General features: G+C 41.1%; 3 protein-coding genes across 6 annotated transcripts; 1 reads left to right on the top strand and 2 right to left on the bottom strand.

Annotated features, from left to right (window-relative positions):
- The first annotated feature begins 5,278 nt into the window (after positions 1-5,278).
- Positions 5,279-9,233, top strand: LOC149844177 (uncharacterized). 4 transcript variants are annotated; one of them, XM_090000377.1, is made up of 4 exons: positions 5,279-5,332; positions 6,528-7,357; positions 8,242-8,386; positions 8,981-9,233. In XM_090000377.1, exons 2-4 carry the CDS (start codon positions 6,814-6,816, stop codon positions 9,024-9,026), a joined length of 735 nt encoding a protein of 244 aa, XP_089856503.1. In that variant the 5' UTR covers positions 5,279-5,332; positions 6,528-6,813; the 3' UTR covers positions 9,027-9,233. The 4 variants fall into 4 exon arrangements, with proteins under 4 accessions (XP_089856503.1, XP_089856501.1, XP_089856502.1 ...); XM_090000375.1 differs by having other exon boundaries at positions 5,281-5,332; positions 6,057-7,357; XM_090000376.1 differs by lacking the exon at positions 5,279-5,332 and adding an exon at positions 6,138-6,424.
- A 5,280-nt stretch (positions 9,234-14,513) lies between these two features.
- LOC149844176 (3'-5' exonuclease-like) lies at positions 14,514-15,750 on the bottom strand. The gene has a single exon (XM_090001053.1). It carries the CDS (start codon positions 15,748-15,750, stop codon positions 15,103-15,105), a length of 648 nt encoding a protein of 215 aa, XP_089857179.1. The 3' UTR covers positions 14,514-15,102.
- Positions 15,751-18,777: 3,027 nt separating this feature from the next.
- LOC149844175 (3'-5' exonuclease-like) lies at positions 18,778-19,863 on the bottom strand. Its single transcript, XM_090002081.1, has one exon. The coding sequence runs from the start codon at positions 19,847-19,849 to the stop codon at positions 19,202-19,204; it is 648 nt and encodes a 215-aa protein (XP_089858207.1). The 5' UTR covers positions 19,850-19,863; the 3' UTR covers positions 18,778-19,201.
- Between the last annotated feature and the right edge of the window lie 6,783 nt (positions 19,864-26,646).

Below are 26,646 nucleotides of genomic sequence, written 5' to 3'. Positions count from 1 at the left end.
GAGGTTTGGTAAAAAAAATCTGCCAGTTAATATTCTAAGGAGACATATGAAAGATCAATGGTGTCGTGTAAAAATTTCTCTTGTACGTAGTGACAATCCATCTCGATATTCTTGATTCGTTCATGGAATGTCTGGTTGCTGACAATATAAATAAGACTTTTGTTGTCGCAGCACAACCGTGATGCTCCTGTACTCATAACACTCGTGTCTTGAAGCAATCGCCTTAGCCAGACTACTTTCATAGTGGTTGTAGCCATGGCTCTATACTCGACTTCAATTGACAAAAGAGAAACCTTTTGTTGTTTCTTGCACCTCCAAGAGACCATTGATTCTCCTAAAAATACACATAAACTAGTAGTTGAGTGTTGATAATTGGGATCACCTCCTCAATCTGCATTAGTATAAGCAGTTAAATCTAAGGAAGAAGAAGCAAACAAAAAAAGTTCTTGAAAAATAAAAGTTTTAGTATATCTAATAATGCGTAAAACAACTCACATATGGACAGTGGTAGGAGCATATTGAAATTAGCTTGTTGTGTGAACAACATGCGCAATGTCAGGTCTTGTAATAGAGCGATAAGATGGTGCCCCGACAAGTTGTTTAAAAGTGTTGGATTTTCAAGCCGTTCTCCATCATCAATCTTCATTTTAATATTTACAACTTTGGGAGTGTCAACCTGTCTTCCATCTAAGATACCAGACCTATCAACAATATCTAAAACAAATTTATATTGAGTTAGTAAATAGCCTCTAAGAGAATAAACAACTTTTATTCCAAGAAAGAATTTTAGAAAACCAAGTCACTCATTTCAAAGTGTATTTTGATAAACTTTTTAATATTATCAATTCTCTGTTTATCACTTTTAATGATGATCATGTTGTCTATATAGAGGAGAAGAATAATGATACCTGTATCAGAATACTTAACGAACAAAGATGTGTTAGTAAGACAAGATTGAAAACCAAAATCAAACATAACTTGACTAAACTTATCATACCAAGCTTTTATAGCTTGCTTAAGTCCATACAAAACCTTATTTAAACGAAGAGTTTTTCTTTTAGGAATATTGATGCCAGGTGGTGGGTCCATGTATACTTATTCAGCTAGGCTTTCATTTAAAAATGCAATTTTGATATTCAATTGGTATATATGTCATTTCTTTACAGAGACAAGGGCTATTAGGATCTTTACTGTGGTCATTCTAGCGACTAGAGCAAAAGTCTCTTCATAGTCTATTCTATATTCTTGAGAATAGCCTTTGACAGCTAATCAAACTTTAAACCTTTCAAGAATATCATCACTCTTGGTTTTAACTTTGTAAACTCATCGACAACCTATAGGCTTTTTGTCTAATAGAATATCTTGAATGGTGTAGGTATTTATTTTTTCTAAGGCTTTTAATTCTGATGTCATAGCTTTGACCCATTCAGGTTATTCTTTTGTTGTAGCATAGTTAGAAGTCATATGACCAGCTTCTAGATAAATGAGGATTATAATTTAAATTTTATTATGATAAAAAATAAAATTAATAAATGTATAACAATCATTAAATATTTAAAATAAGACATTTTATTAAAAATATGCATATCATAAAACATTAAATGAGCACCTTTTCGTAGCACTAATAATTGTGTCATTGACAAGCCTCTTGTTACTCATTGGCTTAATGAGAGAAAGTAAAAGACTATATTTTTTTAAATACATGTCAAGAAAATAAAACATTATTACAGTGGTCCTTACTTTTGGCACCATTCCTTGCTTTGGCCATGACTAAAGAAATATGTCAAATATGACCAATTCACTACTTGAAATAATTGTTTTTTTTTCTTCACAGTTTTACCTTTTTGTCGCCTAAAAATTTAGATGCCTTGGTAGACGCACTTGCCTAAGTTGTTGCCTGAAAAAATCAGGCACCATGTAAGTGTCATCTAAAAAAAAAAATCATGCACCATGTAAGTTGTCACCCAGAACATATTTGGCAAACTCTCATGGTTTGAACAGGCTGACTCGGTTCAAATCAAGACCCAACTGAGTCAAGGTTTTTGTATTACTAGTTTTCAACCTGAACTCAGTAGAGACTCAGTCTGAACCAGTCCACTCGGCTAGGATTCCACGCAAACCGGTTCCCTCGACCCATTTCTCTTTATTGTTTTGTTTTTAAGTTTGTTACTTTGTTTTGAAAATTAAAGTACTCAACCCAATCCAAACTAGACTTTTGTTGAACTTCCGGAAAACCACAAAGCCATTAAGGGCCTGTTTAGAATCTCGGCACTGGGATGGGCATTTATGCATTTGGTGTTCCGGGGGCAAAATCTTGGTCAAACGCCCATAGTGGTCCCGTTTGGAGTCTTGGCGATAGGATGGGCGTTTATGCATTTGGGATGAGAAGTGAGGCCCCTCCTCCTTTACATTTACACTAAAGGATGGATTTGGCAGCTTACCACCTCCTAGAGGTGCACTTCATCAAATGCATAAACGCCCATCCCACCTACCGATCCCAAACAGGCCCTAAATGTTTATTTCCAAAAACCAAAAAGCTATTCAAAGAAAGAAGCATGAAACCCAATGCAAATGAGAAGTTGGATGGGATTTCATCTGCTGCCAATGCATTTTGAAATTTTAGCCCATGCTCGTGAGGAAATAATAAAAGTGCAAGCAAATTGTATATTTTTAATTTTTTTAAAAGTTTAAATGTATTTTTAAAAGAATTTTATTTTTCAAAATATAAAAAATAATCTTGAATAGTCCGAGTTCTCTGAATTGACTCATCGAATTACAACTAGTCACGATTTGGACCTCAAACGGTTTTTACCCAAGTCACCCAGCATGCCAACTATGGCCTGGAAAAATTTTCCTGAAAAAATCAAACACCTAAATTTTCAGGTGCCAAAAGGCAAAAGTGTTAAACAGTAAATGGGTCGTTTAAGTTGAAAAAGCATGGAGTTGCTTAGGAAGGTCATTCATTACCTTGGCTTTGGGGGAAGCCTTAGTTTTCACACAAATGAATGCTTGAGGGGGACTTCTGCTGTCCCTTTGCGAGAAGGGATTCTCGAGAGGAGCATTAGCACAAGCCCCCCCCCCCCCTCCTCACCGACACACCAGCAACTAGGGATGGCAGTGGACCGGGGCGGGGGACAAGGTCTCCACCCCCACCCCGTTTCAAAATCCTAACTTCCATCCCGGCACGGGGATGGATTTTAACCTCCACCCCTGCCTCCATCCTCGTTTCATGTCCTCCATCCCCAGTTCAAACGGGGGCGAGGCTAGGCGGGGATTGGGATGGAGGATGAGGCGGGACGGGGAAAAGCATAAGTCTATCCCCGCCTCCATCCCTGCACGGGGATAGATTTTAACCTTCATCCCCGCCTCCATCCCCATTTCATGCCCTTCATCCCCGGTCCAAACGGGGCAAGGCTGGGCTCCGCCCCGTTGTCTCCCGGTCCACTGTCATCCCTACCAACACACACACACACTCTTAAAAAAATTCACCCATAAATGCAATCCCCAGCCCCCATCTTAACACTATGACATTGTTGCCCGTGTATAATTGGAAACCATTTCATTTGTGCCACTTTCACAATAATTTCGTCGGTGGGAGGGTTATCTTCATTTCTTAATTTTGTACTCAATGGGTCATTTCTTGTCTCTTGCTCAGCTCATTGGTTTGATATTATTTTTTTTTTACAATACAGGTGTCTATACTTCTCCTGTTCATTTCTCTCTATCTCCCTTCTTCTTCTAATCAGAATGATAGCTCATGTGGTAGGAGTGACCTTTGAATGTCACCAAATTGATGGGGCGTCACAAGCTCGAAACCAATAGGTGAAATCTGGGTGTATTTCCCTGTCGGCAGGGGAAACCTCAAGGGTTTTACCAACAGGAGGCCAGCCAATGTGCATTATGTGATTGAAGGGTTTTCTTTGGATATCCTAAAAACAAGAGAATGATAGTGTGACCATGAATTTGGTTCATAGTCATAAATGTGGGAGATATTTCTGAAAGGAAGTGGTGGATCTTAAAAGAAAAAATAGTGATTTTTTAAGGAATATATTGGGTATTATAAAAAATATTGCCCATTTTATGGCAATATCGGTATGTTTCTTAAATTTTTTATGATTTTTTTTTTCATACTTTATGCATCTTCTCAAAGATTCTACATCTTATATAGGCTGATATCATCTCATGATTGTCCCCAATAATTTAATTTATTGTGAGAGTTTGTCTTGCTAGGAAAATCCTGATAATTGTCATATGATGCATCTGCCTTTAGGTTGCTTAAGCTTGTTTGGTTAATGTACTTTAATCTTAAACTCCACTCAGGTCTAATCAACTAAGCTTTGATCTTGATTTAATTTAAGCTTTGATAATTTTTCATGTATTTTACATCACATAATATAGTATAATAGAAAAGGTCCAAGTGTTCAGCCTCAAAGCAATAAGTTTGAAGTTCAAATACTATTGCTTTTAGCTTTGAAACAATGTGTTTTCTGCAATCGAGTCAGGTTAAGCTTGTACCTCAATTCTTTTTATGCCGCCGGCAAGATGACCATAGGTATGGCAGGTTGAGCCGGCGCGACCAAGCCCAGTTTGTTCGTAGGTGGTGACTGGTGAGAAAAACTGAACCCATTTGTACCATCATGACACTTTTTCACAAAGAAAAGGATTCAGTTCAGCAGTTTCCTGTGAAAGTTTCATGAAAAGTTGTGGTTACTGTGCTCATTAAGAGCACTTATGGTGTACACACTTTTGTTTGCTTAGAACTAGCAACCAAATATTAAATCCCATCATACATATATATTTGGTATAGTTTATTTACAAAGTTAATAAATGACCAGTATATGATAATATTTTATTTTCAAAATGGTTAAAAATTAAGAATTCAAGTCGGTGACAAACATGACCCAAAAGGCTGAGTTTCACTTTTTTAGCAAGAGGGTGAGACTATTCAAGTTATTATGATGAGGACCACAATAAGACGCCCCACAAAAAGCAGAACACAGGATCTGCAGTACTTTCGTAATTTCAAGTTAAAGCTGGTGCAATTTATTCTCTTTATTCACTTTATAATCTGTATATTAAATAAAAAAAAGTTTAAAACTTTAAAAATATTACAAAATTAAAAACTTTAAATTTTTAAAAAATGAGGCAATTAATCCCTCATCCCCGTTGTGCTAAAACAAATTTCGTGTCTTTTCTGTTTTTTTAATAGTTATTCTTTTTATTTTCACTATTTTTTTACGGAGGCCGTATTTAAGTCGCTCGAGACCGACGTTTCGGAGTGGCGGCCTCTCTCTCTACTCTCTCTCTCTCTAGGGTTTCTGGAGCCCGCGAGGTATATTCATCATCTTCTTCTTCTCGTCCCGTTTTCTGAATATTTCCTGCAATTACCATCTTCAGTTTTCTTGGTTTTAGGTAATGCGCCTAGTCTGTGATTTTTTCTAGAGTTTTGGGGTTGCATTTTGTGTGTTTTTGGTGAATTTTTGAGGATTTTGTATTCTGATGATTTCTGCAGGTTACTTGATGTAATTATCTAAGGTCTTGGGTTTGTTGCTTGGGATAGTTTTCTGGTTGTTTGGTGTTAGTTTTTGTTTGGTTTATTGGGATAGGATTGATTTTAGGGTTGTTGGTTGTCCCCATCCATATTTATGGTTTATTTTTCATTTTTGTTGTATGATTCTGCATGGAGTTTATGTTTCGATGGGTTTCTTTTTGGTTCAATTAGTTGGTTTGTCGTCGATTCCTGCGAAAACGACTGATTTTCTCGGGCAGCTTGTTTGAAGAAGGAATTTTCGTGTTAATGGCATCACGGTTATGAATCCGTCTGTTTATTTTTCTTCTTCATCCATGACCATCTAGTTCTTTTTCTTATTCCTTTTGTAATACAAGCTGTTTAAGATATCCTAGAGACTTTGCCACTCAAATGCTTGTTGATTTTTCTGTTTCTCTGATGACATGAAGATCCTTGGGAGTTGGTTTGTTATGTGTTTTCATTTTTCGTTCTTCTTCTGATTTGTGCTTGTAGGGTTTGTTGATTTAAATTTCTGTCATGATTTCAGGATGTGAATGATCGAGGGGCTGAGGAGGTTGAGTTTATCTAGAATAGTCCATTTTCTCTTCTATCATTGCTTATCTTTTGGGCAAAGACGTGCTTAAGCTTGAGGGGGAGTTGAGTTTTGTTTCTGATATGACTTGATATGTAATTATTATTGTATATCACATTCATCCACTTTGGAATTCCGGCTATCGAATGCCCCAATATATGTTTTCCCAGTTGATGATTTCCTAGCATTAGATTTTTTTGGCCTGATATATTTCATGTTTAATTGGAAATCACCTGTCTGTACTTGGAGGCCTAAAGTTGGAGAAAGTTTGAGGTTCTTCTAGTTGGGAGAACTCCCAGGGAGTCTGAAGTTTGTACATACATGTATGATGTTGGGTTCTTTATGACTATTATGGTGTGTAAGTCTCGCTTATGTGAGATTGTCGAGGTAGTTAATTTACTGGTTATCCTGCTTGTGATCCTGTAGATCCATATGATTCTTCTTGATTTGGGCTCCATCCAGAAGGATTTATCTTCAAACTGTTGGTAACCGTTTGGAAACAAATGCTTAGAAGGGGCCAGGTGTTGCAGTTCTGATCGCTGGAGATTCTTTATTAAAGTTCAGATCTTGGCAACTTACGGATGCACACTCTATCAAACTGTGGACAAAGTGCTGACTGAAAAATCTTTAAACTACGAGACTGAGTTTAAAGTTGGTATATGCTGTATGGGGTGAAACGTTTTGGTTATCTGCTAAACCAAACAGATTAGTTATGGACCAGACATGTAGGTCTGAAATGCATCATATCCTGGATCTAGAGAGTGGTGCAGGCAACAATGCTGAAGAAGAATCAAAAGTTACTTCTTCAGGTGGACAACCAAAGAAAATACTGGGAAGAGTATGGAGCGGCTTTGTGAGGATGGATGGATCTATAAGAGGAGTGGATACTGTGAATTTTTGCAATGATGCAACCCATGCTCCAGATGTTCATGTTGAAAACCCAGAATTATCATCGATGAAAAAATTGGGGGAAGATAAGGCTCTCTGTACTGAGAAAAGGCCTGGAAGAGAAAAATCAAGGAAACCAATCTGTAAGAAGCCTCCAAAACCACCACGGCCCCCTAAACCACTGTTTCTGGATGCTGCAGATCAGAAGTTAGTCCATCAGATCACAGAGCTTGCGATGCTGAGGCGGGCAAGGATAGAAAGGTTGAAAGCTTTGAAGAAGATGAAAGCCAGCAAAGCACCATCTTCAAATGGTAGTCTTTTGGCCGTGATCATCACAATTCTATTTTGCCTGGTTATACTTCTGCAAGGTAGCTACCCGCCCCATCCTATCGTGGTCCATAAAATAAATGATTTATAGGCTTGTTGGTATTTAAGATATTTCTGAGCTTTTAATTGAAGTGTAAATCTTTAAGTTAGGGTATTCTTTGCCATTTTCAGGGACATGGCCATTTTCACACGTTTTTATTGTTCTGATGACGAGTAGTTGACTTAAAACCTTCTCTGGTCATGCATATGGTTAAATTTATATATGGTTGTATTGGTGTTTAGACCTTCAGACCCTCAATATAAGTATATAGCCATGTCATTTAGAAGTTACTAACAAAAAATTGGCTTTATTAGAAAAAAAGTTCGTGAAAAAAAAAAACTAACCAAGAGTTTGCAAGGAACTGCTCTGAATTGTTTTGCACTTTTGCGGACTTTATGGGTGTTTCTTGTTTGATGTTTGCCACATTTGGTACCACATGTATAATGTAGCATCCACTTCCAGCTCTTTGTAGTTTAATTCTCCTTTGTTTTCTGTTATTGCATCTGTGATGCTTTTCTCTTCCCATGTTACAAGCACTTGCTGAGTAATCTCTATGCCTTTGATGAGATGAAGCACAAAATTTCAATACAAACTGGAATTTTTTTTTAACGGGTTGTTCTTTATAATCCATGATGCACCTTGTATGAGGACTTTATATTATTTGACTTTTTATGTTTGTACTTGTATTGACTCTGCCCTGGTAGGTTGAACAAAATGGAAAGGTGATACATTTACAGTAATTAGAAAAGGATACCTTTAAGATATTATCCGCTTGCTTATGTCATGCAACTCTATCATCTTGTTCAAGACCTTGGGTCACTGGGGCCTCATGTTGTCATATTGAACCTGACAATTGTTATCCTTTATTTAATTAAAATCTTATAGGTGTCTTCTCTCAAGGCAGCTCTGGTGTGAAATTTCAAGGTTCGCCTGTTCCTGCCATGGCAAGAAGGCCAGGCTTGATATCAGTCCAGTTCAACAGTAATGACTCTGTAAGCAGCATGTCTGCTTCCGCATCTGCATCTCCTAGGTATGTTTCTTGTTCTTTTTCCTTTTTTTATGAATCCTATAAGATAATTTCAATTGATGTATGGATTTGATGCATAATGTTTGTTCTAAGAAAATAAGAGTGCAATTTTTAATGTAAAATAGATTGTTTATGTTTCCTCCTAGATGATACTAAACTCCTAAAGTACCATCAGATTCTATGTGAAACCTCTAAACTTCTTGAGTATGTGATTTACCACTCATAAAACCAGGGTTATTGGTAGTATTTTTGCAATGTCCTACTTTTTGTTTCCTAAGAAGACTGAATTGTCATTATTCTTATAGTATTTAGAAATCTTTAGTTCTGCTTTCCATGAAATGGATAGTCAAAGTCTTTTTTCCCTTTAACGAAATTTTGGAGAAAATTAAATTGACAATGGCATTTATCAAATGCTTCTCATTTGTGAAGTAGAATTGCTGAAAAATGCATTAGGATAGATAGCTGGTATTGCACCTACCATTGAGTTTTTCTGCTGTACTGTGAGAAAATGAAGTTTTTAGTAGGCTTTGCTCATGCAACTGTCACCGATGTTTCGATGGATGTGGTATGCTCTCATTTCAGGTTCTTTTGTTGCAGTGTTATAGATCAGAGGTCTGGTGCGGGTATGGATGAAACAAGCTAACATCGCATAAAGTCATCAATGGAGGGTTTTCCCTTTGTATGTCAATCAAATCTTGTGTAGTTTTGCCATGTTTTTATAATGACCATGACTCAGCTGAGGGCGGCTGTAGTTTGTTTTGGTAACTTTTTGTATGCTACTGTGCATATGTACATAGTTTTTTCCTGGAAAATAAAGATTGCTGAGGAAATAGGAAACTGTTTTGAGACATTTTCACAATCTGGGTCTTGTTGAGATTGAAAGTACTTAAGAATGGGAATATGTTACTGCGCTAGAATCCGTTTAACTTAAAACACATTAACACAGATAAATTGATACACCACGTTATTCTTCTGTTAAGAGGATACATACGGGAGCAAATTGAGGTAGCCATTATGAGGAAGCAGTGTTGTGAAAAGCGTTGAGGGCGCTCCACCAAAATCTGAGGCGAGGCTTAAAGAGAGCCTCAAAAAAAATTTAACTTTTTGTTGAGGCCAGAGCCTTGCTTCATACCAACAGAAGCTGTGGACAACCCCAAGTTCTCAACGAACTTCCCCTGGGGTGATGAGTGACTATTTTCAGAATCAGAAATTGCACATGAAAAAAATCCATTTGCCCTCTGAAAACACATTGCCTTTTACCTCAACAAACCCATCCATGGCATCAGAGAACCCTCTCTTGCTACCAGAGACAATGTTCTTTAGCAAGGTTGGGTACATGCTGTTTCTCATAATTTGTTCCCTCCTTTATAGGTTCCAAAGGAAAGAGGTTTTTTTCCCAAAGTTTAACATTATTTGACAGGGAGAAGTCAAGATCAGGTAGCCTTCAGGTTCAACCTGTTGTCCTTTTCAACCAAGCCAGAGGTGACCACAGAGCTATCCCAGAAGAAGAGTCTGACAGCCCCATGTAATTATGCTCAGTCAACCCAGGGCAGCTCTGGCCAGTGCTGTCTGATGAAGCAGCAGGAACAGCCACATGGACCTTCCCAGGTCCCTCCCCCACATGGCCAAGAGGTGGCGACATCAAAGAAAATTCAGCAGCTTGTTACTCAAGCTCAACCTGCATATGAAATTTAACTCTCAATAAATTCATAAAAATCTCTGGCCATCCTATCACCAAGTCTCAACCATCGCTCTTAAAATGCAAAGAGCCATATTTTCATAGTTTTCACTCAAGGGAGAAGCAAACCCGGAAGAAAGGCTAGTAGCAGAAAGAAAACACATATAGATACTTTGCAAGAAAACAAAAGGCAAAGAACGCTCATGCAATACAAGATCATTCATTTGAAGATCAAATCGGACATCACAATCTAAAAGTTCAACAGCAATAACTAAAATTCTCAAACAAATCGCTGCCAAAATATGCAAGGAAATCTGGTAACTATCAGCATGAACATGGGAATCTAGCCATGTGAACGTTGATAGTTACTAGACGAGAGAGAGCAGACAAGTGCGAGATGAGAGGGAGCAAATGAGGGAGAAAATGAGGCCCCGACCCTAATTAGGGTCGGGGGCCCTGCTTAGCAATCTTAAATTTTGGTCAAATGGAGGCTTTGACCCCTATTTGACTAAAAAAAAAAGGCGCATACACCTCACCTCGAGGTGCGCCTCGCCTCAAGGCGTACGCCTCAAGACCTTTACGTTTTATACCTGTGTCTCATGGCACAAAGGCCCTCGCCTTGAGGCGAGGCATGCTTTTTGCGCCTTGAGGCGTGTTTTTAATAACACTGTGATGAAGTTTTAATTCTAATATTCTGCTATTAGTGATATTTTTCTGAAACAGCTTTTCAAAATTGTAGGAACTGAAAGAAAACATGTCAATTGTAAAACTTTGTTCATGTCAGTTCCTTCTTTTTTCTTCCTTTAATAACCAACAAAAATTTGGTGCTTCTTTTGAATGAAATCATCTTGGTGGGAGTAAAATCTATTCAGGCTGCACTGAAAAAGGACCAATAGGTGCCAATGGATTGGCCTGTGCGTGGCATGCCATTTCAACTTGTGTGACTAGAGTGAAGAAAATTAACGGTATGGATTGAATGCGTTGCAACCATATTAATAGGCAGAGGCATGCAAATCATGAGATCAAGGCGTATGAATCTTCAACAGACTACTGTAGTTTTTTTGATAGGCAATCTGGGGATAACCCTGTGGGATTCAAACCTGCGGATCCATCATCGGTCATGATAGTGTGTGACCTAACCATCCAGCTGTCCCATTCAGCTCCATCAATAGACAGCTACAGTGGAATCGTTCTATCTCATTCGACCCCCATAAGTAGACTGTTGAGTTGCATTGTTTCTCTTATGAGTCAAAAATCTTGTCTGCGTTATATAATGAAGCCTTTTGCAATAGGATTGAATGTAGTAGTTCGACCTCTGGAGTTTCACTATCTTTAACTGAGGGGCCTGTGTTTTGAATATGGCCGAGTATTATCCTTGACTTGGCTATCAGAAAGAGAGAGAGAGAGAGAGAGAGTATGTCAAAATGTATCCGTAGTCGCTGGATGCCGTTCATTGCTTGGATGAATGGCATCAAGGGCACTTCTAAGTTCTAACCTGATCTGCTGGCCTTGGATCTGATCCTTCCCCTTGGAAGTGTCCTCGAACTAATAGAAGAAGGATTGTTGTTCCTCAATATACTATCCATATAATAATATTAATGTTATGGTAGGAATTCATCAAAATGAAATGAAATATTTTGGAAGAATGAATTCGACTGAAAAAAATCAATTTTCTAACATTATTTAGGTGATCTGCCTTGATTTTCTAAATATGAACATGGGAAAATAGCATATCCTAATACAGATGTTTGTTTAAATATAAAATAATCTAATCCTATTAGTTTTGTTTATGATGATTTTTTTAGGACACGTGTCAATTAATGGGCATGTCTCCCTACGAAAGTAAACAATTGATACGAACTAATTATTCTAACTCTATTGTAATAAATTAGTAGTACCCTTAGAGTGAGTTCACTTTTTAGTTTCTCTTACAAGTGAAAAGGAAAACCCAAAAGCTATCATTAAGGGAATGATTGGAAGCCGAAAGAATTCTCATAGTGAAAGAAAAGTTTGCCTATGAGAAGTTTTGATATGAAATTTTTTCAAATGAATTTTTTTTGCTTGCTTGTGTAGCATAAGAAAAACAAAGAGAAGCAAAACACTTTCAATGATTTGGTTTTACAAAACTGGGTTGAAAACCTGAAAATATAACCTGCTAGAATGGAAGAAGTGAAACGAAAGGGAATGAAGGCGGATGGCCGGCATTGAAGGAGAGAGCATTGACTGCTCCACCATTAAACAAAAGGGGTTGTTGTAATGGCGGATTGTAGGAGGCCCCAACTACCATTCTCAACCAGCCAACAAAGTCTTGGGCAATGTTTGTTGAGGGGAAGAACACTCTGCTCCAACCAGTGACAGCTATGAAATCCGGATCCCCAGATCAACGACCGAGCATCAAAATACCCAGGAGCAGCTATGAGGCATTGCTGGAACCACTTGAATGGACGGTCCTTGCAGGATTTTCGGGACAATTGGACAACCGACAATTGTCCTACAGGTACATGTTTGAGGCTTTACAGGCACAATGGCTGCCCATGCCTGGATTGATCCTCTCAATTCTCAGAGATGGGCTCTTTCTTATCTCTACAGTTTCAGAAGAGTAGTATCACATCATCACCAAACGAGGAGCCTGGCGTGTAGCAGGCAAGACCCTGATCACCAACAAGTGGAGACCGGGTGCCCCTCTAAAGCTAGAGGGTAACTCCTCTTTCCCCATCTGGATACAACTCCCCAACAAGTGGGCAAGTCGCAGGAAGGAGAGCAGGGACTGGGATCCCTGGGACATTTCTCCTACCTCCCACAAGTAATCATGAGACTCTTAACTTGAAATATACGGTGATTGGGTTGTAGGGGGGCAGAGGATAGATACTGGACAATGAAAATCAGTAGAATGGATCTTTCGGACAGGATTCAGAAATTTTTGAAGGGGGATGTTCAAGACTCTCACATTCCCCAAACGGTGAAAGATTTTGTGCATAGTTGTGATAGGATTAGTGTACAGAAGCCACAGAGAAAATTTAACTATGTACCAAGAAATCTAGCAAAGCTAGCCAAAGGGGGGATTCGGAAGTCCAAGAAATCTAGCAAAACTAGCCAAACGGGGGATTCGGAAGTCATGGAAAGATCAACCCCCACCCCCCCCCAAAGGGGGGATTCGGAAGTCCAAGAAATCTAGCAAAACTAGCCAAACGGGGGATTCGGAAGTGACTCAAAAGACTCAAAACACACTAAAAAAGGATACAATAAACAAAGAGAAAGGAAAAGAAGATGAGAACTTCAAACCTGGAAGTGCCTCAGGTTGAGCCAAAGCAGTAAGATTATAGAAGCATGTGCAGAAACATTATCACTGGGGAAATAAATCCATTCAATGGACGAAATTTGCTATTGATGATAAACTCGTAGTCTGTCAACCATGAACTGAATGTCAGAGAAGTATTCAATCTTATCAGACATCTTGACATTGGCCAGATAAAGACAGTTATGAGATCAGTAGATTTTGGTAATGTTAAGCTGCAATTACACCGAAAATTAAGAGGTGAAATGATCACACTTGGCGACACATTCATCCTTGATCTACTAAGTCAACAGTCAAAGGCAGAAAGGCAACGCTCCGGAACTTCTAGCGTAGTACAGTTGCAGACAGTTGTTATCTTTGGTTGTTTATTTGCGAAAGAGAGCAGAAATCATAAGAAGTTCAATGATCTTATCAGTAGGAATGTCATGCATCATTGAAGTTCTAAAACGGTTAGAACTTTTTCTCAGACTTTTGCATAAAACTGTTGGTAGCAGACACCCGATGGATAAGAAAACCCATCAGGTTTGTGCGTGTAACAGAGAGGTAAAACCAAGTGGATAATGAACAGTATATTCACACAGATTTTGCTTCTACAAAGGCCTGCTATTTTCTGATACTGTAGATTATTATGACCATGCTGTACATTATCATGAACATAACATCGATAACAGTAGCTAAGTCTCGTTGTAAACAACAGCCATTGTAATCTTGAAAGGATAATGCATGTTTCTATGAATTAGTATTGCACAGTTCACTATATTATGTCATGTGATTTTGAAAGGATGATGTATGTTTCTATCGATTCACAAGCATGCTCTACTGTTATATGCCATGTCTTTGTGATATTCTCTAAGAATCTGTTTTTTTTTTTTGTCATGATTCTTCATTGCAGTAAGTTTCTTGGATTCAATAGCAGAGTAATCAGGCTATCATCCACCATGACACGGAGAGAGCACTGAACAGAAAGCAACACACTACATGACGTGAATAACGACCCTTTTTTTCTCCATGTTACATAATCTAGACTGTTGATTTTCAAAACGAATGGATCCAGACAACCCTTAGGCAATCTGTTCACAAAGATCACTTACAACAAAACTCAGGAACCGTAGAGAAACAGGTAAAAACAGCAAAGAGATTAACCCGAAAAAAGATGATTGAAGAAATAAACTATTTATTTCATGATTCAAAGAGCGTTCACAACAATGAAATATTCATTTCATCTTTCACAAACTGTTGTTCTTTCTCATGGAAACCGTCCTGATTCAGACATTCAACCCATCAACTAAGTCATGATATGTACAACCAAAGAAATTAAAAAACCCAAAAGAAACTCCAACAAAAAAAGATAAGAAGAGACCAAAGATGCATTGTCATATAAAACCCCATTTTAACAGTTTAAATCTTCTACTTGGGAACATATTCACAGAATGTTGCTTTCCACAAGAAGACTCTAACCCATTTTCAGATACTCGCTGCATATTAACAAAACCAACAATGCCTTAATAGCCAAAGCAAATTCATCAAAGAAGAGAAGAACCCAAAAAAACCCTTTCCTCCCGTGCCTCCCAAGAACCCAAAAAACCGACTAACCCCTTTCCTCCCCTGCCTCCCAAGAACCCAAGAAACCGACTAACCCCTTTCCTCCCCTGCCGCCCAAGAACCCAACAAACCGACTAACCCCTTTCCTCCCCTACCTCCCAAGAACCCAAAAAACCGACTATCTCCCTTAAACCCATTGCAGGATCACTGTCTCCGACGCCGCAGCAACTCCATCCCGATCGCGAAGGAAACGTAAGCATCAGAACAGGCATACTCGATCTGACCCTCAAAAAGGTACATTGCAGACCAATTGCTCAGCGTGATCCTCTTCGGCTTCCACAGATCCAACCCAAGAACCTCCTTAGCAAGACCCTTCAATCCTTGCCGCCGAAGATCATTTCTATCGAATCTCGACGCCGCAAGCTCGGCCAGATCGAACCTTCTGTTGCCGACTTCGATCCCATGGTCTTCTCCGAGCTTCTCAACGTCTTCTTGGATCCCGACGCCGACGAAAGTGGTGGTGGGGTGGACGAGGAAGCTCATGAGGGAAGGGGAGTAGTTGATGTAGAGGAGCTGGACGATGAGGCACTTGTAACCGACGCAGAGCTGCAGTACGCCCACCCTGTTGGTGTGGCCCCTGGTGAAGTTGGGCTTCCACTCGCAGTCCAGCCCGACCATGAGCTCGCCCCTGTAGGTCCTCGACATGACCTCGCCGACCCATTCGTCGATGACTAGCGGGTCGCTCGTCACCGTGGTGAGGATGGTTCTTCCGCCGACGGTGACCTCGTGTGTGGACGTGTGGGAAGAAGGAGGAGAGGCATTGGTGGTCTGTGGATGGTGGTTTCTCTGCATCTTCTTCAGAGGGAAGGGAGATAGACAGGCAGGAGAAGGATGGAAGAATCTCCCTCTTTCTTTATATGGGTTTTTGAGGTTTTTAGAATAGAAACCTGAAAAAGTTTCTCTCCTTAGGCTTCCTTTTTCGTTAGGTCTAGTTACGCCCCTTAAAAAAACGTAGCAGAGGTTTTTATGATCCAAACGTTGATTCTCATTAAATTGGGCATGCTAAACACATCCAACGGTTCAGATTTATTATAAAACACTTTGAGGTAAAGGAAAAATAGGGCCTGAAAAACATGATTTTATGAGCTGAAAAAAACATGTCTCTGTTTTTTTTAAAACATTAAAACGTGTCTCTCATATATATATATATATATATATAACAAATAAAAACCTTCCCAATAAAGATGGTTCTAGACCTACCAAATGAAATTTTTTTGGTATTGTTTTTAAAATTTTGACCATACAGATGTGTTCAGCATAATTGATTATCTAGAAATTGGATCATGAATTTTGAGTAGAAAAAAATGATATTTGAAGCCTTAGAAATTTATGAAAATTATAAGCGGTTGATTTTTGAAGCTTATAAAAACCTATCCATGCATCTTAATCAAATGCTCCAATAACTGATTCTTATAAAAAAACAAGCATATAAATCACATCTGTCCAGTCAGAATTTTGAAAAAAAAATGCCAAAAATCTAATAAATCGTTCATTTGAGAGGTTTGGCAGGTCTTCCATTAAAGAGGTTTTCAAAATTATATATTAAATCACATGTAATGTTAGTTTAATCAAAGAGTCTCTACCAACAAAACCATGTAGATCACATGTGTAATGTTAGTTTCACCGAATAAATAAAAATTTAAAATATATAAAAAAAGTGTTTGTACCACATGTATCCACCAAATATGTTGTATATATATATATATCATAAATAGAGAAAACAAACAAACAAACAACATCAACTTTGAAGGCAGAAGCATGCCCATTGTACAAAATAGGGGCATTTTAAAAAAAAATGCGATATTACATCCAACCGTTTATAACGTTAAGTATCACCCAAAATGTTTTTCATTTGTTTTTATTTTTTTTCCTTTGTAAAACATTCCTTATTTTTAAATTAATTTCCTAATATTTTGCTCATGAAAATGCAAAAAAATTAAAATTTTCAGTACTCAGAGGAAAAAACTGGTAAATTGGCGTTACTTTCCACTTTTATACTCTCTCTCTCTCTCTCTCTTAAAGTGATTTGACAGATCACGGTCTCTCTGTGATTCTCGCATGGGTCCTATCACCCCCCCAATGTTATACATGAATCGGCCGATTCCGTATTCAGATCGAATCGGCTCAAAGGTGATTCATAAGGGCCTGATTCAGGGTCGATTCAATTAGTAAATTTTTAATATTTCTTAAAAGGGTTGAATTTTGTTAATAATTTTAAATATTTTTTAATGTCATGTGTCATCTTATGGCGAAAAGGTACCAATTCACAAACGACTCGATTTGTTTCAGAGGTTTTTTTTTAGAAACCGATTCAGATACTGGACCGATTTTAACAGTGCATCACCCAATCAATGATTGGTTTCTTTGATTTAACCTGAACAGCCCAATCCGGGTAACTGCACCACGTGCGTTTACAAAACCGTACAAAATTTATTTATTATTTTTATTTAATTTTTAATTGCCTTTAATTGTTCCCCAAAGAACAGGCTGTAATAAATGTTTGCTTTTAAATAACGAGGAAAAAACAAAAAGATATGGTTAATCCTATCTCTCTCTCTCCACATAGAGATGGCAAGGAATTGAATTTTATCCTAAATCCGAACACATTCAGTAAAACAAAACCATATCCGATTATAATCAGATGTTTTGATTTTTTGCAACCAAATCCCACAAATATCTGAATTTGATGGATATCCAGATCCGTTTACATGTAAACAAGCAGGTACAAGCTTTTACAAACCAAATCCTTAAAAAAAAAAGATATGGTTAACCCCCCCCTCTCTCTCTCTCTCGATGCCAAGGAATTGGATTTTATCCTAAATCCCAAAGCATTCATTAAAACAAAACCATATCCGACTATAATAAGATGTTTTGATCATTTGCGGTTTCCCACAAATATCTGAATTTGATGGATATCCGGATCCGTTTATATGTAAACAAGTATGTACAAGTAGATCCAAATCCAAATCCATTTAACCATGACCACTCTTAAAGGTAGAAAAATTCATCGAGCAAAACACTCCACTAAACCCCTTTCATACTTTCCTTGACTTCCTTCGATGATATTCCCATGTTATGCTTCCACTTCTGTTGCATATAGTCACTTGCAATCCGGGCATAGTTCTCCAAGCAAGTAAAAGAGCCAAACCCGAACCCAAAAAAACTCCTGGCACAAGTACAGAGATCATACTAAACAAGAGAGAACTAGTAATTACTGGCACGTACTAGATATGGGCAGACGCTCAACGGCTCCTCTCGCACGTGCGAGGGCAAGATGTCCTGCAAAAGGCGGTGGGGTCTCGGGGCTCCAGGGCGGCGGCCGCCGTCGTGCAGAGCGCGTGCGGCGGCAGGCTCTGTAGGTACGGCACAGGCGAGTGGAAAGCGAGCATGCCTTGGTTTTGATGCAGAGGCGCGGGGGCGGAGGGCTGTACCGCCAGGCCCACCGGCGGCGAAGGGGCGGCCTTCGCCGGTCCGATGGTCGGGCCGGTCGAGCGTGAGACGTCGGGGCTCTGGTGCGAGTGCTGCCCCTCGTAAGTGGTGATCACGATGACATGGAGAGAGCACTGAACAGAAAGCAACACACTACATGACGTGAATAAAGACCGTTTTTTTCTCCATGTTACATAATCTAGATTGTTGATTTTAAAAACAAATAGATCCAGACAACACTTACGCAATCTGTTCACAAAGATCACTTAAAAAAAAAAACTCAGGAACCGTAGAGAAACAGGTAAAAACAGCAAAGAGATTAACCCGAAAAAAGATGCTTGAAGAAGTAAACTATTCATCTCATCATTCACAGACTGTTGTTCTAAGAAGAGACCAAATATGCACTGTCATATAAAACCCATTTTAACAGTTTAAATCTTTCTACTTGGGAACATATTCACAGAATGTTGCTTTCCACAAGAAGACTCTAACCCATTTTCAGATACTCGCTGCATATTAACAAAACCAACAATGCCTTAACAGCCAAAGCGAATTCATCAAAGAAAAGAAGAACCCAAAAAAGCCCTGTCCTCCCCTGCCTCACAAGAACCCAAAAAACCGACTAACCCCTGTCCCCTACATCTCAAGAACCCAAAAAACCGACTGTCCTCTCCTGCATCCCAAGAACCCCAAAAGCAGACTAACACCTTTCCTCCCCTGCCTCCGAAGAACCCAAAAAACTGACTAACCCCTGTCCTTCCCTGCATCCCAAGAACCCAAAAAACCTACTATCTCCCATAAACACATTGCAGGATCACCGTCTCCGACGCCGCAGCAACTTCATCCCGATCGCGAACGAAACGTAAGCATCAGCACAAGCATACTCGATCTGCTCCTCAAAAAGGTACATTGCAGACCAATTGCTCAGCGTGATCCTCTTCGGCTTCCACAGATCCAAACCAAGAACCTCCCTAGCAAGACCCTTCAATCCTTGCCCCCGAAGATCATTTCTATGGAATCTCGTTGCCGCTAGCTCGGCCAGATCGAACCTTCTGTTGCCGACTTCGATCCCATGGTCTTCTTCGAGCTTCTCAACGTCGTTTTCGATTCCAACGCCGACGAAAGTGGTGGTGGGGTGGAGGAGGAAGCTCATGAGGGAGGAGGAGTAGTTGATGTAGAGAAGCTGGACGATGAGGCACTTGTAGCCGACGCAGAGTTGCAGCACGCCGACCCTGTTGGTGTGGCCCCTGGTGAAGTTGGGCTTCCACTCGCAGTCCAGCCCCACCATGAGCCCACCCCTGTAGGTCCTCGACATGACCTCGCTGACCCAGTCGTCAATGACTAGCGGGTCGCTGGTCACCGTGGTGAGGATGGTTCTTCCGCCGACGGTGACCTCGTGTGTGGACGTGTAGGAAGAAGAAGGAGAGACATTGGTGGTCTGTGGATGGTGGTTTCTCTGCATCTTCTTGAGAGGGAAGGGAGAGATAAACAGGCAGGAGAAGGAAGGAAGAAGAACCGTCCTTCTCTTTCTTTATATGGGTTTTTGAGGCTTTTGGAAACTTGAAGACGTTAAGAGGAGGTAAATTTTTTTTAACAATTTTAAATATTTTTAATGGCACGTGTCATCCTTCGATGAAAAGGTACCGATTCACTTACTGAACCGTTTCACGACCCACATCCCATCGTGGCGTGGCTGCACACCTGAGGTACTGCCATCAATAACTGGGGACTGCAGTGGCCGGAACGTTGCAGTTACAAAACTGTCCAGTAATTTATTTATTATTTTATTTTAATTTTTAATTGTTTCCCAAAGAATAAGCTGTAATAAATGTTGTGTTTTTTAAACGACCAGTAATCTTCACCGAGTTCTGGGTCACTTAACGAGACCGTCCTGAATGCCAGGTAAACCTCAAGTGAGGCCATTCATGTCATGCCCCCAAGCTCTTAAGCTAATGTTTGATGGCTTGTATAGGGTTGGACGAAATGAATAAAAAAGATGAAATTGGATTTTGTTAGTTTTGTAACAATTGTTCTAAGTGCAATGTTTGTTTGGACAGTACTTAGATACTATATTTCAATTGTTTGATGACCATGTGCAAATAACTTAGACGGTCACGCATAATAGGTTGAATTACTTCGTTTTGGATTGTATAACTCAATACATTCATCATTTTATATGTTTTAACAAATTTATTATAATTTTTTAACAAAGAAAGAAAAAAAAGGCGTGAGAGGGTGTCGAGTTTGGTCAAGGTTTGAACCAAGCTGAGATCAATTATAGTTTGAACTGAGTGGAGCTCAGTGCAACTAAGTTTGAACCGAGCAAGGGCTCGGTTGAGCTCGAGCATTGCATCCACCGTGAAGTTTCAGCCTCTGGAAGGCCATCAACATCCAAGACCCCATCTTCACCTCCCGATGAAACTCCGATGAAGCACCTGGCCGCCGACAACCAACACCAACATCCCGTCGACCAAAGCCACAGTGAGAATCCACACCAGCGGCCCGACCGTCTTCTTCTCCTGGCGTTGCTTCAAGGGATTCTCTGACAGGACCTCGACCGGCTCTGAGCATGGCCAAAGGAGGACGTTGCCGCATAGGCTTTTTTTTTTTAATTGTTACGCCCATCCCTGTTATTTTTGTAACAGGAGGGTTACGTGGAACAAAAAAGACAGTAAATAAGGAACGTAGCTCACGATGTTTTGTGTGTCTGCCGCATCCCACGTTTGTTAAAAAACGTGAACTTTTTGTGTTTTTTGTCCTGCACGATGCGCAAGACATGCCGTCAAACATACCCTTAGTTCCCAGTGATATTCGGACGGAAGTCCCTATGGTTCGCTATCCCTAATGGGCCAGCTCATTTCCTGCTCTGCTTTGCCAGGTCCACCTATCTATTGCGTTGTCGCTGTCTATGAGGGCTCTTTGTCCGGTGATATTTGCAGCTCGGGGGTGCATGCGGCGTGCTCTGGGGTACCTGCGACTATTTCATCTTCTTCTATTCGGCGGAGCTCGGGGGTGCAGGATGCGTGCTCTAGGGTGCCTGCGATTAATTTATCTTTTTCTATTCGATGGAGGTACTTTTGCTCTTCTTTCACCTTTTTCGATTTTTGAGGAGATGTTAAGGCAAGAGGTAAGGCAGGCTGCCTCTCCTCAATTCCTATGACGAGTTCTCGCCTCTCATTGTTTTGGTGGCCGCGTTGTCCACTCGGTTATTGAGCTGTACGACATCCAGTGTCTAGGGTGGGGCCCTTTTCTGACGCCACGGGGTCCACGTGGGCAAGCAGGGGTTTTCTTCGTCCGCAGACGTCATTATGCTATCCTATGGGGGCATTCATGTACGGGCTACCTCGAAAGTTTGGCGGTGTCTGTGCCTTTGTGTCGGCATGGGGATTTTTGCAGCCTCGGGGTGTGAGATCGTTGTCATCATCATCTGCAGTCTCATCCTTTTTGGGCTCATCGTTCGGAGGTACTTTTCTTTCTGGGGGACCGCCTTTTTCCTCTTTGGTTATCGGGATCGCTGCGTGTGGCGGCTTTGGAAGCGCGTTTTTGGGTAACCTTTATCTCAGTCTCCACTCTACCCGAGAAGTCGGACGGGATATTAGGTGGACTGGCGGGTGTGACGCGACATATTTGCCTCAGTCAGGAAGATGCTTGTTGTTGTGAAAATCCTGGTGGTCTGAGTCTAGGGTTTCGATGATGCAGATCCATTTGATTGGTCCCTACACCGAGGTTGATGAGCTTCAGGGTCCGTCAGGGGTCGCCATGGCGCCAAAGGATTCTCTCAGCCTCTCTGTAGTTGCAGCATCTTCAATTTTGTTTGCTATGATCATTGGGGGGTCTGAGATTAGGCCTTTCCCACGGAAGAGGTCTCATCTATCGGAGGCTTTGTTTCTTACATCGGCCAATATGTCACCTATTTTTGGAGTCTCGGTCCGGCAACATTTTTTCTGCAGGCTAGTTGATGGCCTTTCAGCCTTGGTTTCGTCTATCACAGACAATAGCATCGTATGTCCGCTTTGTCTAGTCTCAAACAGTTTCGTAAGTACTCTTTTCTTAGTTGTGTATTGCAGGGCTCTGTCTGCATTGGACAACACCTCTTTCATTTGGGAGGGCGACTTCGATGGTCAGGGGGGCTTCCCAAACTCGATCTATTCGTCGCTTGCGGGTTCGCCCTCTATGAGTGGTAATCGTTTATCAATTATGGATCTGTCCGTGGATGAAGTCGCTCGGTGTCTCGAACTACCGCTCCCCCAACCCCAGTTTCTCAGCATCGATTTTGTTATGCATGAATCCTTGGCCGTGATCAAAGATCATTCACCGACCTTGGTCGCGAATGATTGGCGTATCACTAACGTCAGCCCCCAATCTCCTTCGGTCGGGGGTTATCTCAAACTGGGCGGGTGGTCTCCCAATAAGGAGACATCATCAACCTTCGCTATCTCCATCCAGCGAGTCTGGGGCCTCTCCTAGATGGTCTCACTCCTCGGGGCTTTCCGGACTTCCAGTTATGAAGATCTTGTGTTGGAATATTCGGGGACTAAATTGCCCCTCCAAGCGTCTTTTCCTGGCGAGTTGGATCCGTCAAGAAAAGCCTGATATGATTGCACTTTGTGAAACAAAGATGGCAGACATCTCGAGCTCCGTCGTCTCTGAAATCTGGCGTGGTGCAGATTTTTTTTCAAGCCTGCGATTCAATATGCAGGAGGCCTTCTCATCCTCGGGAAGCATTCTCTAGCCTTACAGTAGGTGGACGAAGGAGCGTTTTCCATATCCATCGCTCTTCCCCTACCGCCAAAGACGACATCAGCTATGGTCACAATGGTGTACAGTCCTCGCTGCCAAAGCCATTGAAAGGAGTTCTAGTCAGATTTGAATAGGGTCATTACTTCATTCGAGGACCAGCATATTATCATGGGAGATTACAATTGCCTTCTGTCTCCTATCTACTCAAGCATTCTGGTTTCCTACTCGGCTTTAATGAGGGGCTTCCAAAACTTTATTCAGATGAACCGGTTGTACCTCGTTCCCCATGTAGGTGAAGTTTTCTCTTGGACCAATCGGTGATCTAGACCATTCTTCCGTCTGCTAGACAGGGTGCTCGTTTCGTCGGATCTACTGAGCTCTATTAATGACATTTCATGTTGCCTTCTTCCACCATCCACCTTGGACCATAGTCAGATTGCTATCCGATGGGGCCAAGGCTTCATTGGCAACAAATCCTTCAGATTTGAGCAATGGTGGCTTAAAGAGGCGGGTTTCGAGTCGTTAGTGCAACAATCTTAGAGTAGACCTTGCTATGCAGACCGGGCGGCTACACGATGCATGGTTAAGCTTTTTCGCTTATCCTGCGACATCAAATCTTGGCTTATCTCCAATAAAATAAGCAAATTCCAAAATATGGAGGATTGAGAGCGTAAGTTGTCATCTACCAATCAGTCTATCTTGGCTATGACCTTTATAAATACATCAGATATTGAAAGCCTAAATGTTAGATCGGCCGAGCTAACTCTTCTATTGCAATCTTGGTGTCTAAAGGATGAGATTCGCTGGAAGCAGCAGTCAAGGGTGACTTGGCTTAAAGTGGGTGACAGAAAAACAAGGTTCTTTCATTCTTTAGCATCTCACAGGCATCAAAGACATGTGATTCATTCTATGTCAATCAACAGTGTCTTATTCTCAGGCGATCAGATACTCTATGTTGTCACCAACTATTTTTTTAACCTGTATTCCTGCAGCAAAACTGCCGACATTATTTTTGTCTATGGATCGGGCGCTCTCCAAGTCGATTCAGGTGGTGTTCACCAAAGAAGAAATCCTCTCGACGGTGCGAAATTCGTCGGGGTGGAAGGCTCCATGATTTGATGAGTATCCGATGGATTTCTTTCGTATATTCTGGCAATGCGTTAAGAGTGACATTGTTGGTGTTTTCGCTGAGTTTTATCGCAACGAACGATTGTCGGTTCATTCTCGCCTAGCCATTGTGTCGCTTATTCCTAAGGAGGAAGCCACATCAGACATCTCGCGGTTCTGCCCTATATTAGTGTTAGGGGGTTTATATCGCATTATCGCCAAGGTCTTGGCTAATAGGATGCGGTCAGTTGCTCCTAGGATTTTTTTGGAGGCTCGGTTCGCCTTCATTCCTAATAGAAGGATTCAACATTCCTTTATTTTGGCCACTGAGTGTTGCATTCTCTCAAGATTAGCGGGGAGCTTTTTCACTCTTAAGCTTGACTTCCATAAAGCCTACGACTCGGTTCATTGGTCGTTCATTTTCAACATGTTGGTTAACTTGAGCTTCGGTAGGCGCTTCTCTAGCTGGGTGCATGAGCTGGTAACCAATGCCCAGTCACAGATTCAGATCAATGGGGTGAAGGGGAAAGAGTTCAAACTTGGTCATGGTCTTCGGCAAGGATGTCCCTTGTCTCCTTTACTGTTCAATGTCGTCTCTGAAGGCCTTGTGGTTTTGGTTAAGGGGGCAGTGGACTATGGTCTAATTGAGCATCTCGGTATACAGGAATGTCGTAGTCAGATCCTGACCTACGTCGATGACATAATTATCTTCGGAAGGGCTTCCATCCAACAAATGTTAAGATTCAAGCATGTCCTTCTTTTTTTCCTATCGATGTCAAGTCTATCCATAAACTATAATAAATATTGTTTGTCCATTGTAAATACCCCTCCGTCAATGTTGGCCATGGGCCAACGGATATTTGGGTGCTCGGTATCAGAAAACTCCTTTTCCTATCTAGGTCTGCAGCTTTAGATTAGTTGTGTAACAACGACAGCCTAGAGCGCTACTCTTTAAAAGGTTCAGAATAAAATATCGGACTGTCAAGCTTCCTACCTTTTCATCGCTGGTAGATTGACTCTCATCAAGCACGTTCTAAATGCTATGCCAGAATTTTTTCTGTCTATGTTTCTGATGCCTATGGGGGTTAGTAAGAAGCTAGCACGGGTAGTGGCGAACTTTCTGTGGTCTAGGCGAGGCCCCAACAACAAGTGCGACCTGATAGGGTGGGACACCCTTCGACTTCCTCTATATAAGGAGGGGGGTGGGGTTGGGAATCAAGGATCCCAGACTGAGAAGTATGATGCTCGTCGTGAAGCAGAGCTGGCTTGCACACCAACCTGGGTCCACATGTGCAAGTGTTCTTCTAGCTAAATACGGGGGTGTGAAATCGTTGGTGGGGGCTGCAAGCGTGCGTTAGCGAACAATGTCAAAGCTTCATTGATCATGGATCCAAGCATGCTCCGTGGTTCTTTCAAATAATAATTGACTCGCAGTCATAGTTCTTTGGATGCAACTTTGCTCTGAAGGGATCTTTCTGCTCAAAAGAATGATACATCGCTCTCCTTCCTTCTGGGGTTGATCGGTTCCCGGTGAGCCTGATCTGGGGCAAGGGACCGACTCCTCGATCATGTTTTCTGGAATGGCTAATCTTACATGATCGAGTGTAGACTGACAACTTTCTCAAATCAATCGGATTCCATCTGCCGAGTAAATATGTGTTGTGCGAGGCAGCCGAAGAATCTACGTTTCACCTTATTTGAGAATGCACTGTTTTTCAAAACATCTTTAAGGTGACCTGGAATAAGTCGGGGGTCAGCGTGCGCCAGAAATCATTCTCCAGCGACTTTTTGTGGGGTCCCCAGCCAGTTCGTCATTACAACAAATGGTGGATTATTTGGCGAACTTGGCTTCTCTCGTCCTGGTGGACCGTATGGATGACCCGCAACAACGCTATTTTTCGGCATATTCCGACAGTGTTCAATAAACTGGTGAACCTTATTCTGGCAAACATGTATGTCATTCTGCACATCAGCATCCCTGATCTTCAGCGCAATTTGCCTCCATGGCCCCCTCATGATCCAGGGTGATGCTCGTCAACTAACTCTATTTGTATCTTGTTTTTCTTTTCTTTTCCTTTTTTGTTTTGGGCTCCTTGGCATGTCTTGGGCCGTTTTTGGTTTTTTGGCAGGTTCAATGTTGGTTGAACCCGTTTCGTAATGTTGATGGTTATAGTTCGTCTCTCTCTCTCTCTCTCTCTCTCTCTCTCTCTCTCTCTCTCTCTCTCTCTCTCTCACACACACACACACACACACACACATACACACACACACACATACCTGTGCAGGCCGAGCGAGGCAACTGGAGAGGTCACCAGCGATTAGAGAGGCCATCGGCGATCGACAAAGTTTGGAGTCTGTGGTTTTTTTTTCTTCTTCTTGGTTCAGTTTTGTTCTTCTTTCATTTCCGTCATG

This window comes from Nuphar pumila, chromosome 3 (assembly GCF_984573655.1).
Source record: "Nuphar pumila chromosome 3, dmNupPumi1.hap1.1, whole genome shotgun sequence".
In the NCBI taxonomy this organism is placed as follows: Eukaryota; Viridiplantae; Streptophyta; class Magnoliopsida; order Nymphaeales; family Nymphaeaceae; genus Nuphar; species Nuphar pumila.
Note: the sequence above shows the minus strand (reverse complement) of the source record. Positions and strands in the feature narration are given on the sequence as shown.